At 46.5% G+C, this 17,501-nt stretch overlaps 1 protein-coding gene across 1 annotated transcript; it reads left to right on the top strand.

Moving 5' to 3' along the window:
* The first annotated feature begins 3,857 nt into the window (after positions 1-3,857).
* On the top strand, positions 3,858-15,232 carry DSTN (destrin, actin depolymerizing factor). Its single transcript, XM_048842492.2, has 4 exons — positions 3,858-4,007; positions 13,577-13,884; positions 14,178-14,254; positions 14,904-15,232. The coding sequence occupies exons 1-4, from the start codon at positions 4,005-4,007 to the stop codon at positions 15,011-15,013; spliced, it is 498 nt and encodes a 165-aa protein (XP_048698449.1). The 5' UTR covers positions 3,858-4,004; the 3' UTR covers positions 15,014-15,232.
* Positions 15,233-17,501: the final 2,269 nt, after the last annotated feature.

Here is a 17,501-nt window from a genome sequence, read left to right on the forward strand (position 1 = left end):
TATAGCTGTACTGGCAAATCCTTTGTAGTGTAGACAAGGCCTTACACTGGTATACTGCATCTACCCTGGGGCTTTTACTAGCAGATCTATGTTGGTAAAAGAATCAGACCCCTAAATGACCTGTAGCTATGACAGTAATACATTAAGTGTAGACCAAGCCTTAGTAGTAGGACTTCTCTTATCCTACCTGTGACAAAGAGCTGTGACTTGATGTTATCTTAGACCCTGATCCTGCAAACATTTAAGAATGTGCTTAACATTATGCTCATGAGTAATTACCGGATTCTGCAAGCACAGGGGTCCACCCATGTCTATGATCACACAGGATTGGGGACTCTAAGGGAACGATTTTCCTTTTGGTGGTGCTCCTGGATTGAGAAAAGCATCTGCACCTGGGCCAGAAATATCAGCCATAATCTTTTGATCCATTAGCAGTATAATACTACAGTATTTTTACAATAGTTTTTCAAATTATTTTTAAAGTAAGCTTGTGCATGGGTTATAGAAATCCTTCCTTCTTCCTTGCACAGAAACTCTATGGAAATCAGAGTTTCCTTAAGATTGACGTTTCAGACACAACCTTACCAACAAAAAGAAAAGGAGTACTTGTGGCACCTTAGAGACTAACCACTTTATTTGAGCATGAGCTTTCATGAGCTACAGCTCACTTCATCGGATGCATACTGTGGAAACTGCAGAAGACATTATATACACAGAGACCATGAAACAATACCTCCTCCCACCCCACTCTCTTGCTGGTAATAGCTTATCTAAAGTGATCATCAAGTTGGGCCATTTCCAGCACAAATCCAGGTTTGTGTAAATTTGTGTCCATTTATTCTTTTACGTAGAGACTGTCCAGTTTGACCAATGTACATGGCAGAGGGGCATTGCTGGCACATGATGGCATATATTACATTGGTGGATGTGCAGGTGAATGAGCCTCTGATAGTGTGGCTGATGTTATTAGGCCCTTTGATGGTGTCCCCTGAATAGATATGTGGGCACGGTTGGCAACGGGCTTTGTTGCAAGGATAGGTTCCTGGGTTAGTGGTTCTGTTGTGTGGTATGTGAATGTTGGTATTTGCTTCAGGTTGGGGGGCTGTCTGTAGGCAAGGACTGGCCTGTCCTTATGGACACAAATCAGATGTCAAGAATTATAACATTCATAAACCAGTCGGAGAACACTTCAATCTCTCTGGTCACGCAATCACAGACATGAAGGTCGCTATCTTACAACAAAAAAACTTCAAATCCAGACTCCAGCGAGAAACTGCTGAATTGGAATTCATTTGCAAATTGGATACTATTAATTTAGGCTTAAATAGAGACTGGGAGTGGGCTAAGTCATTATGCAAGGTAGCCTATTTCCCCTTGTTTTTTTCTACCCCCTCCCCCCCCCCCGACGTTCTGGTTAAACTTGGATTTATGCTGGAAATGGCCCACCTTGATTATCATGCACATTGTAAGGAGAGTGGTCAGTTTGGATGAGCTATTGCCAGCAGGAGAGTGAGTTTGTGTGGGGGGGTGGGGTGAGAAAACCTGGATTTGTGCTGGAAATGGCCCACCTTGATTATCATGCACATTGTAGGGAGAGTGGTCGCTTTGGATAAGCTATTACCAGCAGGAGAGTGAGTTTTTGTGTGTGTGTTTTTTTGAAAAAAAAAGGGGGTGGGGGGGGTGAGAAAACCTGTGTTTGTGCTGGAAATGGCCCACCTTGATTTTCATACACATTGTGAGGAGAGTGGTCACTTTGGATAAGCTATTACCAGCAGGAGAGTGAGTTTGTATGTGTGGTTTTTGGAGGGGGTGAGAAAACCTGGATTTGTGCTGGAAATAGCCCACCTTGATTATCATACACATTTTAAAGAGAGTGGTCACTTTGGATGGGCTATTACCAGCAGGAGAGTGAGTTTGTGTGGGGGGGTTGGCGGAGGGTGAGAAAACCTGGATTTGTGCTGGAAATGGCCCAACTTGATGATCACTTTAGATAAGCTATTACCAGCAGGAGAGTGGGGTGGGAGGAGGTATTGTTTCATATTCTCTGTGTATATAATGTCTTCTGCAGTTTCCACAGTATGCATCCGATGAAGTGAGCTGTAGCTCACGAAAGCTCATGCTCAAATAAATAGGTTAGTCTCTAAGGTGCCACAAGTCCTCCTTTTCTTTTTGCGAATACAGACTAACACGGCTGTTACTCTGAAACCTTACCAGCAGCACACTACAGTAAAAAGGGAAAGGCAGTTTATCCAAGCCTTTTCTCAGAAACACCTTTCTGACATCTCTCACTTCTCCTGTCTCAAAAACAAACCCTGCATTGTGTTGGAAACCTGAAACAGAAATGACTCAGCCTGCGTCTGACTCATACAGTGGAGCTACTGCTTCTTCGGCAGCTGCCGAGTCACCTCTTGGAAGAAATACACAGGGTTTCCCTATAGCACACAGCGAATCTAGTGGATTGAACCAATAGGGGGGTGGTTAGCTATAATCGCACCAAAGTAGGTAAAAATGAGAGCTCCTTCCCTCATCTTTTCTCTGATTCTCCTCCCCCCCTTCTCTCCTCCCCCTTCTCTCCTTGCCACCCACTCCCTGCTCACCTCACTCCCTGCCTGCTTCCACTTTACCTCCCCTCCCCTGCCTGCTTCCACCCTGCCTCTCCTCCCACCCCTGCCTGCCCCTCCTCTGCCTGCTTCCACCCTGCCTCCCCTCCCACCCCACTCCCCTGCCTGCTTCCACCCTACCTCTCCTCCCCCTCCCCTGCCTGCTTCCACCCTACCTCCCCTCCCACTCCCACTCCCCTGCCTGCTTCCACCCTACGTCCCCTCCCACCCCACCCCACTCCCCTGCCTGCTTCCACCCTACCTCTCCTCCCACCCCACTCCCCTGCCTGCTTCCACCCTACCTCTCCTCCCCCTCCCCTGCCTGCTTCCACCCTACCTCCCCTCCCACCCCACCCCACTCCACTCCCCTGCCTGCTTCCACCCTACCTCTCCTCCCACCCCACCCCACTCCACTCCCCTGCCTGCTTCCACCCTACCTCCCCTCCCACCCCACTCCCCTGCCTGCTTCCACCCTACCTCTCCTCCCCCTCCCCTGCCTGCTTCCACCCTACCTCTCCTCCCCCTCCCCTGCCTGCTTCCACCCTACCTCCCCTCCCACCCCACCCCACCCCACTCCACTCCCCTGCCTGCTTCCACCCTACCTCTCCTCCCACCCCACCCCACTCCACTCCCCTGCCTGCTTCCACCCTACCTCCCCTCCCACCCCACTCCCCTGCCTGCTTCCACCCTACCTCTCCTCCCCCTCCCCTGCCTGCTTCCACCCTACCTCCCCTCCCACCCCACCCCACCCCCCTGCCTGCTTCCACCCTACCTCCCCTCCCACCCCACCCCACTCCCCTGCCTGCTTCCACCCTACCTCCCCTCCCACCCCACCCCACTCCCCTGCCTGCTTCCACCCTACCTCTCCTCCCACCCCACCCCACTCCACTCCACTCCCCTGCCTGCTTCCACCCTACCTCCCCTCCCCCTCCTCTGCCTGCTTCCACCCTGCCTCTCCTCCCCCACCCCTGCCTGCCTCCCCCCTGCCTCTCCTCCCCCCTGCCTGCCTCCACCCTGCCTGCCTCTCCTCAGTCCCTCCCGGCCTCTGCCTCACCTGGGAGCACGTAGGCCCCTCCAACGGCCCTGCCATTGGCTGGCGGGCACGTGAGCCCACCTGGCAGCGCCCTGTCTGATTGGGCAGCCCGGCGGCCCCTCCTCCCTATATAAGGGCCCCGCCCCAGGGCGATGGAAGCAGAGCAGGCCGAGTCCGAGCGTTGCCAGCAGAGCTTCCCCCCTCCCCCGCCAGCAACCGTTTCCTCCAGGCACTGCGGCGTGACGTCGGCAGCGCTTCCGCCCGGCTCGCGCCTCTCCCTAGCTCCTTCCTGTTCCCGCGCCTCGCCCAGCAGCAGCACCGAGTGAGGCAGCCGCTCCCCGGACTCGAGACCCGCCAGCCCCGCCGAGACCATGGTGAGAAGCCGGGCAGCGCCCGCCGGGGGACTCGGGCTGAGCGCTGGCCACCCGCCGTATCTCGGCCCCTTCCATCTCTTTCCCCCCGATGGTACCGCCCGCCACGGAGCCCGGGGCGATGCAGCCTTCCGCTCCCCGGCCCGGCGACCCCCTCCTCAGCCGATGGTACCTCCCGCCCCCCTTTATACGCGCTGGCGCCGGCGCGTCCATCGCGGGCGGGGGGGGGGGGGGGAGAGTCATTTCCCTGCCGCTCCGCGTGGCTCCTCAGCCGGCCGTGCTCCCCCTCCCCGCCTCGCAGGGCGTGTCCCCTCCCAGGCGCCGCGGCTGGGCCCCGGCCTTCCCGCCGGGCCGTGAGGCGCGGGCGGCTCCCGAGGCGGAACGGCGGCCGTAGGAAGCCGGAGGTCTGGCGGCGGCGCCCCCGCGTCTCCCGGGCCTGCGCGATGGGTCCCCCTGGCGGGCGGGGCCTGCCCCGGCCGCGCGTGGGGCGCGGCCGGGGCCGTTCCCGGGGCGGAGGCTCGCCGTGGCGTTGCTGGCGGGCGGCGCTGGCCGGCCGGGCTCCCGGGGCGGGCTCGGGGGGCTCGCGGGGACGCCTCCAGCCGCGCTCAGACGGTGGCTGACTCGGGAGGAGTCCAGTGGCTTACTTGCTTTCGACCGACTTTCCCGTGAGGGTGAAGTTCATTGCCCAGTGAGAATTTCAAGATCAAGTTGTATAAACTCGAAGCTCTGCAGGCAAAAGTCTAATGGCCCATTATTGGCGGGGTGTTAACTAATACCCTACTTGTCGGTTTAAAAAAAAAAAACCTCTTTCCTCCCCATATAACTAGCTAAGCAGCATTTTACAAGGCTGCTCTGGAGACCTTTAAAAAGTTTCGAGGCTGTGACTTGCCTACTATATTCCACCTTAGTCCCGAGGCCTGCCGGGGATATCAGTTGGCGGCTCCTTCACGGGGCCGTGAGGACGGGCGTGTACTTAGCGCGGTTCACCCCAATCCCGGACACCTGCCCCTTTTGTGGCGTGAAGCAAACCCTGGCGCCCGTCTACCTAGAGTGCGCCAGGCTGCAGCCCCTATTCCAGCTCCTCACAAATATTTTGTTAAGGTTTTGGTTGCACTTTTCCCCTCACCTCCTTATCTATACACTCCCTGTCTGTGGGCCCACTAAGTCGCAGGGCCTTCTGGTACACCTCCTCCTGGCCTTGGTTAAAGTGGCCATCTATAAAACCAGGGTGAGGAGGGTGGCTGATGGAGTCTCCTGTGACTGTGGGGCCTGTTTCCGATCCTCTGTCCGTTCAGGTCTCCGGGCAGAGTTCCTCTGGGCGGCATCCACTGACTCCCTTGACGCCTTTGAGGAGCAGTGGGCGCCGTCCGGGGTCCTCCACTCGGTGTCCCCGTCAGGTTCCCTTTGTTTGACCCTTTGACCGCACTCCTGTTCCTGTCGTTCATTAGTTGTCCCCCGTAATTATTTGGTTTTCCAGGTCCTCTGGACCCCCCCTTAGGCTGGGGGGGGATCCTTTAGCAGTGGGCGGGCTTTGCCCGCCCGCTTCCTGGATCCCCAATAAGGCTAGTAGGCTCATAGTGAAAAGGCTAGTTGGAGACCATATATGTTGGGATGATAACTTGTACTGAGACCTTGATTTGCTGGTTCAGCTGAATATAGGTTACTCAGTTTACAACACACTATGAAACTTGATCTTGTAGGTCTGGTTGAAATCTTTCTATTTTTTTTAAAGAAAACTAGCATCTGCTTGCCAAAAGACTTCTTCAGAGGTCATCCAAAAGAATACTTGCCCATGTTTAACCAGACAGTCTCTAGTCTGTAACTTATTAAACCTATTTAAAGAGCATTCTTCCTCAAATCTTAGTTTCTGTTCTCATTTGATATTATAGTGAAGTTAGAAATCTGTGTCCATGTTTTGTTGTCATAGAAATGACTGTCTCAAAATCAGAACTGACTCACCAGAGAATGTTATATGCATTTGGCTAATGACCTCAAACTGTTTCTCACTCTTAAAACATCCTTCAGAGTACCTTGTTGTGTGGTTTTTTGTTTTAAAGTCTATAATCCCAATAGCTAGGCTTGGAAAGATTAGGTTTTTATTAGTATATGTTGGTAAACATTAATTTTGCCATACATGGAAATGGGCAAAAATACTTCCATTGACTGAAATCTACAGATAGGCAAATTGAGAAATGCTTCTCAAACTTGGTTTGATTTAAGAATATTTTTATGATATGATTGTGTTAACGTCAAAGTTTACTTTTTGAACTCCACATCTGCCATAATTCTGAGCCCCTCCTACAACTGTTTTTTTTAAAAAAAAAAGTTATCAACAATGGCTTTTAAATAAACACAATTCTGCCAAGATTACCTTAGACTTTTTTCTTTGTGGGCTACTTTGTGATTTACTGACATCATGTGATAGGAAGCTTTTGACCTGCTGTGTGTTGGGACTAGACATGTACTCTGCATGTCCTTGCGTACACTCCAGAGTATCATGATTCATTGACAAGCTCCCACGGGAAGCTGGGGCTTGCTTGAGGCAACTAGTAGCCAGAACTTTGCTCCAAGTAGCCTTGGATGTCTCTGATGCAGCAGTCTTGTCTCTCTCCAGCTATCACCATGAAAGGGCATCCTGGTTACAATCCTCAGGGTTTCAGAGAAATTCAAATAACTGAAAGGGGGAGACCTTTAAAGGACCATATCTCTTACTCCCTTCATATGAGTTGTTACATACCTTAAAAGTTTCCAGGGTCACACCAAAATCCCTGGGGATCTATAAATCTGCTACCAAGGCAATCTTTTTAGCTACCAGGGACAGTTCAGACAGAACTTCCTCCTCATGAGCAGTCAGAGGCCTGCAGACTACACTAAGGTGAAGCCTAACTTCTAAAAGCCCTAAATCATTCTTCTACCTGCATCCTCTTCCAGAGAGCAGTACCGGCACTTGTACCAACTCTCCAACAGCGTTCTTCTCTACACCCATTTTTGGGTGGCACAATTCCCATTTTTCTCTGGCATGGGCTGGGATTACTTCACACCAGTGAGTAGTGGAGATATGCCATACAATCTGTGACCACCTTCAGGGAATGGCCTCATGATCCAACTAATGGAAACGTATTCCTTCAGCTAGGAGTGATGGAAGGAACTCCAGGAATTCAGAGGGAAGGGTTTCTGTTGCAGCTATTTCTTAATCGTCCTCTGCCTTTGTCTAGCTAGTAAGGTCTCTTATTGGTAGACAAAAGGCTGGATGGAGTCTTGACTCTGGTTTGGAAAGAAACTAGGTTAATACAAAATGACTTATTTGATAGGCAAATCATGCCAGCCAGGCTAGGATGTGATATGCGGAAAAACTTTTTTATTGCTTTGACTTGTAAATGGTCTCTGACACACTAGCAGTAAATAAGATCCGATGAAGTGAGCTGTAGCTCACAAAAGCTTATGCTCAAATAAATTGGTTAGCCTCTAAGGTGCCACTAGTACTCCTTTTCTTTTTGCGAATACAGACTGACACAGCTGCTACTCTGAAACCTAGCAGTAAATGTCAGTTATCTCAAATGTGATATGCAAAACAAATCAGATCTTAGTCTAAATTTCTGCAAAAGGGGACCTTCCTGCACTGTGTAGGAACAGTTGTCTGAGTTATTGCTGTCTGAGATCCTGCCTATACTACAATTTATAACCAACTACTTAACATATTTTGTGCAGACTTTTGTCACTATTTAATCATGTTCTAACCTTTCAAGGGCCTGGCTTGATACAAGGTAGTCTTCCCCAAATCAGCTGATCACAGCCTCCATCAGCTTGTTTGTCCATTGCTCCCGCCTTCCAGCTTTCTGTGCAAAGGACATCCTAGGGTGTTGCACAGCAGCATACGGGAAACAAGTAAACCTAGCTTCACTGCCCAGTTCTTAACAAAAGGAATGTTCACTTCCGCCACATGGTTACTGACTAAGGAAAATTTGACCAGCTCTCAGAGGTACTGTGACAAATCAGTGATTCCTGGATCTGATGTAAGTGTCACACAACAAAAATGAAGTTGTTTTCAGTGTAATGGGTCCCCAGTTTTGTGTGGAGGGAGAGGACATTGAGTTCAATTGGAAGTAGGGAATTAACTGCGTTCTGTCTAGCAATCCTTTTATTAGACTGAAGTGCAGAGTTCTAGAGTCGCTACTCATTCCTTCTATATTTGGCTAGGCATGCTTGAGGAATGTAGCTTTCAGGCTCTGCATCCAACTGAACTTGCATAAGAACTGAATCTTTTTTCCCAAGAAGCAAATGTTTTCACTTAATTAGGTGGATATGGATTGCTTAGAACACATGCATACAGTTAATGTAGCTCCTGAATGATGTAAGATTTTGCTTTAAGACCCCGGTCTCAAGAATAATGTAACCAGTTGAACTAGTTTACCATATGTAAACTTAACACTGGTATTATGGCTTTTGGTTCTAGACTGCTGGGCTCGGAGGAAGAGAACCTGCATATTATCCATGCTGGTCTCTTCATCCTCCTCCTCCATGTGCCCGCACACCTCCTCTCCCCCCCTCCAAAATTTACTTTGTGCAAAACTCCAAGAAGCTTAAAGTCTTTTTTTTTTTGTGGGGGGGGGGGGGCAGGGGCGGCATAAAAATCCTTTACTGAAGGAAAACCCTAAGGTTCATAGCCCAGGGTTTTGTTGGGAAGCACTAGCTTCAATGCAACTTTGGACACAATGGAATGCAGAATTATGTGCTGTAAATCCAGTCTGCTAGATGTCTGGTATGTGCATCCTATCTTGAACTTGCTTTCCAAATGCAAACTTTCTTTCCAAATTCTAATATTACAGAAATGCATAGGTTTTGGTGGCAACTTGCAGGGCCTCTCTGTCAAAACTGGACTAAAGGAATAACTCTGGTTTAGATTTTGTGCAAGGTTTTAGGGCACTTCTTTTGAACATAATTAAAGAAAGCAAAATGTGGAAAGCTGACATGGCTGTTGTGTACAGCCTTTACCTGCATCCATCAAGATGGGGCGTGGAGGACAGGAGGGAGGCTTTTTAGAAGGAAAGGGTTTCTTGCTTTTAGTACATAGTGGTGTTTAGGTAAGGCATTCCTCTAGCACAAGACATCAGAGCATCAGTTTGTAAGGTGTGGGAAAAGTGCTACACATGGAAAAAAGATGAGACATTGGCTGCATCACTGTCATGCATTCTTACTTGGCATCTACTGAATGTCTTGTACATTAGCAGACCCCATGTGCGTGCAGTAGTCTAGACAGGTGTACAGGCTGGTGTTGCAAGGACTCGCAAACTTTCATGCCACAGCTCCCTTTGGGCCCACGCCTGGAACTCTGTATTCAGGTTGGCTTTGCACAAATGAACAGTCTACTTTGAAAACTCTGCATGGGCAGCCAAGCCTGGATTAACCAGTGTGTATGTAGCGCACTTGTGCTGGGCCCGTCTCTGGGGGGGCTCAAGAGCATCAGACCAAAAAGGGGATGGGCAGCTGGTGGCTTGAGAGGCACATGCAGCTTATCAGATCACTTTATTTGGTCCACTAGCCTGTCTGCTGGAAAGGAGGTATTCTCCTCCCTTCCCTCCTGTTTCAGCATGTTGCTCCTGCATCCTCCACCTCCACTTGTGTGACCTGCTCCTGGCCATAGAAGGCATGCTGTTGGGAGAGTGCTCCTATTGCTCTGGTAGCAGTCGATGCTGCCTAGCTGTCCAGCTGCTGCTGTGAGTGCTTTGTTGATCCAGTAGCAGCTGGCGCTGCCTTGCTGCTGTGAGTTGTTTACTCTGATTTCTTGCAATTTTTTTTCCCCTTGTCTCATGACACCTCACTCCCAACCTGCAGCTTGGGAACTATTGCACTATTTAATAGCAGCCCATGAGACATGTTTCCCTTCACACTTTCCATTATATAACATCCCTGTTGCATGGAAATTAGTATTGGGAATCTATTCCTAACCAATATAGAATTTTATCCTTTTTAAAGAACTCTGGACTCTTCCTGTGTCTCCTACTTCTTGCATTTTTTACCACCTGGCCCCTCTCTCCTAGTTCTTCCACCCTTGTAATGGAAGATGGTTTGTCTGTCTTTTCCTCCCTTCTAGTAGGGTTGCTAGTAAGGTGGGGAGGGGGTTTCAAATGCTTTAACAGGCTTGAGAGCCCTTGCATTGGGCACCTGTAGAAACAGATCAGACTGGACTCAGGCCTCTTTTCTTTGTTCTGGGAATCACCTGAGTCAAAATTTGTCTTAGTTGTATGCTAAATCAGAATATATTCCAGTGGTGGCCTCACCTTGCCACCCACAAAAGTACCAGCAGCGTAGCATTTTAAATAAGCAGCCATAAGTCTAGAACTTGGCTAACAATTTTCATGCCCAAGATGGAATAGAATGGAGTTTTTTTCGCTAGTCCTGCAGTGTTAACAGTAGTATCGCTCCATTTCGTTTGCCAAGTCAAGACAGCATAAATAGTGATGTGTGCAATATGCACTCCTCTGACCTGCTCACTAGTAGTGAGCAGCTATGGAAGATCAGTGTTCCAAATCTTGGGCCATTGGTTAAGTACTTGTAACTTTGTATGAGGAGGTGGAATATTTCTCCTCCAAAGAATCCATTGTCCTGGAGACTGGGAAAACTCACTTAGTTACAAGATGTTTTAAGTAACTAAAAAGATGTGCAGAGGTCTAATTGGGGCCAAGGAAGTGGTAAGCCCCATTGCAGTAATCTGCATGTGCTTTCCTAGACAGAACTGTAGCTTCATACTGCAACTAAAACTGGCTGTCTTCTTTAAAGAACACTTACCCAGCCCCTTTGGTTGGTGCAAAGCTTACATCCGCTAGGAGAGAGCCATTCAACATCACTTGTTGTTCAACTTGAGTTCCCAAATTGAACCCTCTTAACCCTTTTTGAATCTTAAATAACTTGCCAAAGTATTAGATTTCTTTGTAAGGAAACAAGAAGTTTCCTGCCTCAAGATGAATTACTGGCTCTAAGCAATAAACAATCTTCCGCTCTTGGCGGTATTGTTGACTCTCAGCAGTACTCTAGCTTTTTGCTGGTTTTCTGAGGTTGACTTTTTTTATCCAAAGTGATAGCAGTAAAATCACTAGCAGGTCTGGGTTTAGGAAAGCAGGTCAGTGTGGGAGCAGGTGCCAAGGTTGAGGGTTCATAAGAAAAGCCATATGGCTTTTGCCATTTCCATATGTAATGTAGGAAATGAAGAGTATGGTCTGTCTAGTTCAAATTTCATAGGCCACAAGTTCTAAATATTGTAGCAACTTTAACTGGAAGTGTAGCTGCCTACTGTAATTTTTACATGGTAGCCAATCCTGAAACAGATTCAGTTGCCCACTTCTAGGTGGTTTATCTATAAATCCTGATCTCAGAATGGCACTTCAGATTCCATATAAAGAAATCCTAGCTACAGGGAATGAGCCAAATTTCAGATGGCATCTACCAACATGGCAGATGTCTGAACAAGGGAATTAATAATGTATTCAGTGAGACTACAGTTTAGTATCTGAGTAGCTTGAGTCAACTCATTTTCTTGGTTTTTTGTTTTGTTTTTTTTTGGGCAAGGGGATCAAGTTAAATCCTTAAAGGCTGTTCTTTTTGCTGAAAAGCAGGGCTCTATTTCCCTATCGTATGTACTTTCTCTTACCGCTAGCCTTGCAGATTCAACCTGGCATCTGAAAGAAGTTTGTTTGGTTTTTTTTGTTCATACTTCAGTGCAAAAAAATGTTCTGCAGGCTTTCACCTCTGGGGTCTTCAAATCATGCTCCTGGTGACAACCAGGCAACTCTACTTCGTCAGTAGGCTTACACAGATGCATTCTAACAGATTAGAACTGTGCAAACAACTTAGTGCAAAGCCACAGACAGCATGGCTCTATTTCTTCCTTTGCAAGAATACCTCATTAAAGAAGACTTAAAATACATACCTGAAGCAGATATGAGTAAGAAGGTGCCATGTTAGTCACATTAGAGTAACTGTCTTAAATGGGAACCAAACTGAAATCAGTCTAAGCTGGTACCAGTGACTTTAAACACTACACATGGAGTCCCCTAATGACTTCCATAGTGCTACAATTGAACTATCATGTCTGTAAACAATATTTTTCTCTCCTCTTGCTGTGAAAGACCCCTAAAAACAAGTGGCAATACCCTAGATAAACAGGGCTGTCAAATGCTTACCAAAGAAACCTTTCTCTAATGTCAGTCCTAAATGTTAATCAACTGCTTTATAATGCTAGCTGCACCTGATTGTGAGTACCTAAGTCAGTGTTACCAGTGTGGTGTAATATTGCAGTGTACCAAGGGCACTGTAATAATCTAAGGGCACTCGCATGTGCTGAACTCAGATGTGTGAACAGGTCTCTCGAATCATTACAAGGATGAAAAGGTTTAACACGCAAATATAGCAGGCTCATTACACTGAAGCATGTAACATTTTGAACAGATTGGTAGACATGCTTCAGTCTAATCCAGTCATTTTATACTCCTCTAGCCTAAATTATACCTATGTGGGAATACCTCAGTTGCCAGTGTGGATCATCCTTTCTTGAGAGAAGTATGCCCAGATGCACAAACCTGGAGCTGTCAGGGCCACACATCTGCACAGAGATATATATATATATATATATATATATATAACAGTAGGGATAACCCCAGCTATCCTTCATAACTGAAGGAGCAACGGGCTTTTATTCTGTTTGTTTTTTATACAGTTCCTTTTATTCCCTCTTAGCTTATGTGGCTGGCATAGATGGGCCATATAAGAGTTAAATTAAAATAATCCAACAGGGAATTTTGACTACATAATAGTAACCTAAGAGCCAGCAGCAAACCAGAGAACTAAAACTTATCAAGCAGTTTCCAGAGATCTAACCCTTTAATAAAAGCATGACACTTTCTTTGAGTAACTTCAACACAGACTTGTCACTCTCTCTAGTCAGATCTTGAGCCTAAAACCCAGCATTTTTCATAAACAAGTCTTGCTCCAGAACTTCTAAACTTCTAAACCTGAACCACACATACATGTGACTGTATATGTAGAATCTGATAGCACTGCTTTACTTTCCTGTAGGCTGGAAATGGCTAGCCAAAATAGTGGCAAGTTGAGACTTGTCAAATAGCTAAAGAATGCTGTCTCAAAATGACTGCCAGGTAAAAGCTACTTGTGGGGTTTCAAGAAAATCAGACTTAGGCATTCACTTCAAGACTGTCAGTTAAACAGACCTCTGGAGCTACAAGTTCCTGTTCCTCAGTAGAAAGACCTTCAATGCAAGTAGGATCTTCCTTCCCCATCAGTCACTTTTCAAAAACATAACTTATGTGCATTAGGAACTATAATTTTAAAAGCTAACTGTAGCCAGAATGGGAGACTTTTTAGACCCTGTCTTTCCTATATCAACTTCTGGTGTTAACTGTTTCAGGCTTTCTGCATCTGCCACTCCAAGCCTTTAATACTCTAGGAAATATTGCTTGTCTTCTAGTCTTATCAGCCTAATGCATTAAGCTGATGTTATACAGTAGCTATATAAAGTGCATAGTCCAGGACTGAAATTGACTTAACTCTTTCTGTCATAGGCATCAGGAGTACAAGTGGCTGATGAAGTATGCCGTATCTTCTATGACATGAAAGTTCGTAAGTGCTCCACACCTGGGGAAATCAAGAAAAGGAAGAAGGCAGTTTTATTCTGTCTCAGTGAAGACCAGAAGTGCATTGTTGTGGAAGAAGGCAAAGAAATCCTCGTGGGAGATATTGGCGTAACAGTTACTGATCCTTTCAAGCAGTTTGTGCAGATGCTCCCTGAAAAGGATTGCCGTTATGCCTTGTACGATGCAAGCTTTGAAACAAAGGAATCAAAAAAAGAGGAGTTGATGTTCATCCTGTGGTAAGCTGGAATCGTGGCTTATGTGTGACTTGGTCTCTTTGCTTGCACAATGTACATACATACCTACCTGCAATGCCTGGCCTGTACACAGGGTCTCCATTAATGTGTAAGACATGGAAATGTGGTGACACACTCATCTGGTCCAAGATATTGCATGCCGTTTAGGATGGGGTGTCAAATGTTCGTAAACTTGTAGGGCCACTGCTTGTCACCTGAGTCTGTAGGTCTTAGATTCTGATATGTTGGATGTTGAATATCATCATCTTAACTTTCCTCTTGGTATGTCCAACTAGGGCACCAGACCAAGCGCCTCTCAAAAGTAAGATGATCTATGCAAGCTCTAAGGATGCCATCAAAAAGAAATTTCAAGGTACGTAATACAGGCAACACTTTCTCACTTGGCCCAATTAAATCTGTCTTGCACCATAGAACTGCTGACCCATAGGACTTAGCTGTTGCTAATGGACTAGCGTCTATTTAGAAATACCAGTTGAAGAGTACTTAGCAAGTGAAACTTCTTGAAACATGATTAAAACACAACATAGCAAAAAAGTGTCTGAATTGCACGTGCAGTAGAACTGCATTTTCCCTCTCCGTGCACATGGCTTCCCTGTTAACTAAGCCATAACTCTTCAGCTGCACACATCCCAGGTCCCATGCCACTTCAGTGGGTTTTTTATAATGCTGAAACTCCCAGCTTCACTCCAGCAGAATCTGCAACTGGGAAGACCAAAACATACACATCCAGTTCAAGTATCCAATACCATAACATATCCAGATGCCTCAATCATCAGTGCTTGCACATCACTAAGTACTCAACTCCCACTGAAATTCAATGGCACTTGAGCACCTAAATCCTTTGGGCTCTTGAACTTCTAGACTGGACTGCCATGTGCTTGAATTCTTGTGAATTGTTGGGCTACCTGATCAAATACTCTTGGCTACAGGTGCAAGTTTCTAATGAGAATTACTAGCATATGGGAACTCATGAATCACTGAATTTTTTGCCTTTCTTCTAGGCATAAAGCACGAATGTCAAGCAAATGGGCCAGAGGACCTTAACCGAGCTTACATTGCTGATAAGCTAGGAGGCTCCCTAATCGTAGCTTTTGAAGGATGTCCTGTGTAGATGCTATACAGTGCCACAACTCTACAAGCATTCCATGTTTTAATATATCAATTATGTAAAGCAAACATTCTAAACCAGGGTTTCACTAATGGTAGGGAAACTGTCTGTCTTGTAGAATAAAGTAGACTTTGCAGATGTAGTTGATTATGTACAAATGATCCTGAATAAATAAAGTCTAAGGATTTCTCTTGGCTGAGCAGCCCTGAGGATTACAATCAAGTTTACTATTGAACTCTGGCTTCAATACTGCATAGTGAAGGGGGGAGTTTGGTTCCCTTTCTAGTTGATCTAAATTGTAGCAAACATCACAATCTTAAATTTTCTCTGTAGCAATCAGACATGTCAAAGCTTCTTTTTCTTTTTCTTCCCCTTCCTGGCTAGTGTCTGTCTTAGGACATGATTAATACAACTTTATTAAATGTCATATGCTAAAAGCAATGCTGTCTGTCATAACCATCACTGTGCTGCTCAATAACTTTTTTAATATTAAACACATCAAGCTCTGGTACCCTAGCCTATAGCTAAAATCAAAGTACAACTAGGCACACTTTCCTGGGGAAATAATCCTAAACCGTTTCTTGTAAACTCATGGTCTCTTATTAGTGTCTGAAAGCTCCTTCATTCTGCATGTAGTTATGCATTCTCTGATAACTGATTTAGAACAGTTGTGTTCACATAGTGCAAGCTGTACAGTGCTAAATCAAACTTGTACACAAATACTGATGAGTCAATTTAAGTGTCAGTCAGAAGCTCTAATTTTAGTTGTGCCATAGATAAACGGTAGAGCTCTAGGGGGCAATATTTAACTCACCTGGGCAATGTTCTGAACCTCCAAGCTTGGAACTAAACCACTTTCATTACAGTGGTTTGAGCTAAACTACTGTAGGGACTTGTAGCGACTACTCAACCCTGTTTCCATAGAAAATCTGTAGTCCAACTTCAAAGCATATGACTTTACAGCTGCCTTTCAGTAGGGGCAGAGATCATTCCATGCCATCAGGCTTCCAAGTTTTGTGTCTCCACCATTGTTGCTTGTGCAGGTGTTTAGGACATCTATAGCTTCTCATGTAGTAACCTGTGTTCTGGGTTGGCAGTGCTAACAATCTCCAGTAGAGAGTCTGCCTCCACTGGGTTAGTAGCAAGATTCCTCCTGGTGCCTGGTACTAATGTACCTTGTGAGGTGTACAGCAGGGACTGTACTCCAGGGCAGTACAAGCCAAAACCCTGCATGACCCACAAGTTTAAGCACTTGGTATGAGTGATGAAGTGCACAGTGCTCCTTTCTAGTTGTACTCCTGCATGATCGTAGGGCCAGCTTGGGCCTGGTGCAGCTGCACTGTTGAAGCAGGTTATCTTTTCCCTGATTCACTGCACAGACACATCCAAACCACAATTAGAGTGGGGAAGGAGCATAGCCCTGAGTGTTGTGGTCTGTGACCCCATATCAATCACTCTTCTTGTACTTTCATTTCTGTACAAGTAAAGGGACTCCCTGAATACCAAAGTTTCAACAGTATTAACTTTTAGTGTGCTCCGTGATCCTCGGAGAGCAAAGTTATACTACTCTACCTAGACAAGCCCTGCTGCCATCTACAGCTACTGTAAGCATGGTGGTGTCCCTGTACTGTTAGTAATCCTTATGGAGCAGAATACCAGCCATGCGGCAGTACATGAGCTGGATTGTTGTTCCCTTGGGCTCTTAGCCTAATACCATTGTTGCTGTGGGACTTGCGTAGCTGGAACTTCTGGCACCACTGTAGTTCCATATTTCTAGATGCTGTGTGGCAGGGGACCTGCTCAGAAGAGAAAGCAAGTGCTCAGCTGAAACAGGGATTTTTTTTTTTTTCCACCACAGACAGTGGCAGCTGCTGGCCTGCATATCTGCCTCCAGCAACCAGGCTAAAAGCTGCTTCTGTCCTAAACAGCATGTGAACAGCAGGAGCAATATCAACATGAATACATTTCTTCTTTCAGGTTTCAGAGGAACAGCCGTGTTAGTCTGTATTCGCAAAAAGAAAAGGAGTACTTGTGGCACCTTAGAGACTAACCAATTTATTTGAGCATGAGCTTTCGTGAGCTACAGCTCACTTCATCAGATGCATACCGTGGAAACTGCAGCAGACTTTATATATACACAGAGAATATGAAACAATACCTCCTCCCACCCCACTGTCCTGCTGGTAATAGCTTATCTAAAGTGATCAACAGGTGGGCCATTTCCAGCACAAATCCAGGTTTTCTCACCCTCCACCCCCCCCCACACAAATTCACTCTCCTGCTGGTGCTAGCCCATCCAAAGTGACAACTCTTTACATAATCAAGTCGGGCTATTTCCTGCATAGATCCAGGTTTTCTCACATCCCTCCCCCCCCCACCCCCATACACACACAAACTCACTCTCCTGCTGGTAATAGCTCATCTAAACTGACCACTCTCCAAGTTTAAATCCAAGTTAAACCAGAGCATCGGGGGGGGGGGGGAGGGGGTA

Source organism: Caretta caretta, chromosome 3 (genome assembly GCF_965140235.1).
Source record: "Caretta caretta isolate rCarCar2 chromosome 3, rCarCar1.hap1, whole genome shotgun sequence".
NCBI classification, from domain to species: Eukaryota; Metazoa; Chordata; order Testudines; family Cheloniidae; genus Caretta; species Caretta caretta.

What these genes read in the sequence shown, in the direction of transcription:
- DSTN (XM_048842492.2), top strand. An exon ending in GAGTTGATGTTCATCCTGTG is followed by an intron (nt 13,885 to 14,177) that starts GTAAGCTGGAAT and finishes ATGTCCAACTAG; the next exon opens with GGCACCAGACCAAGCGCCTC. An exon ending in CATCAAAAAGAAATTTCAAG is followed by an intron (nt 14,255 to 14,903) that starts GTACGTAATACA and finishes CCTTTCTTCTAG; the next exon opens with GCATAAAGCACGAATGTCAA.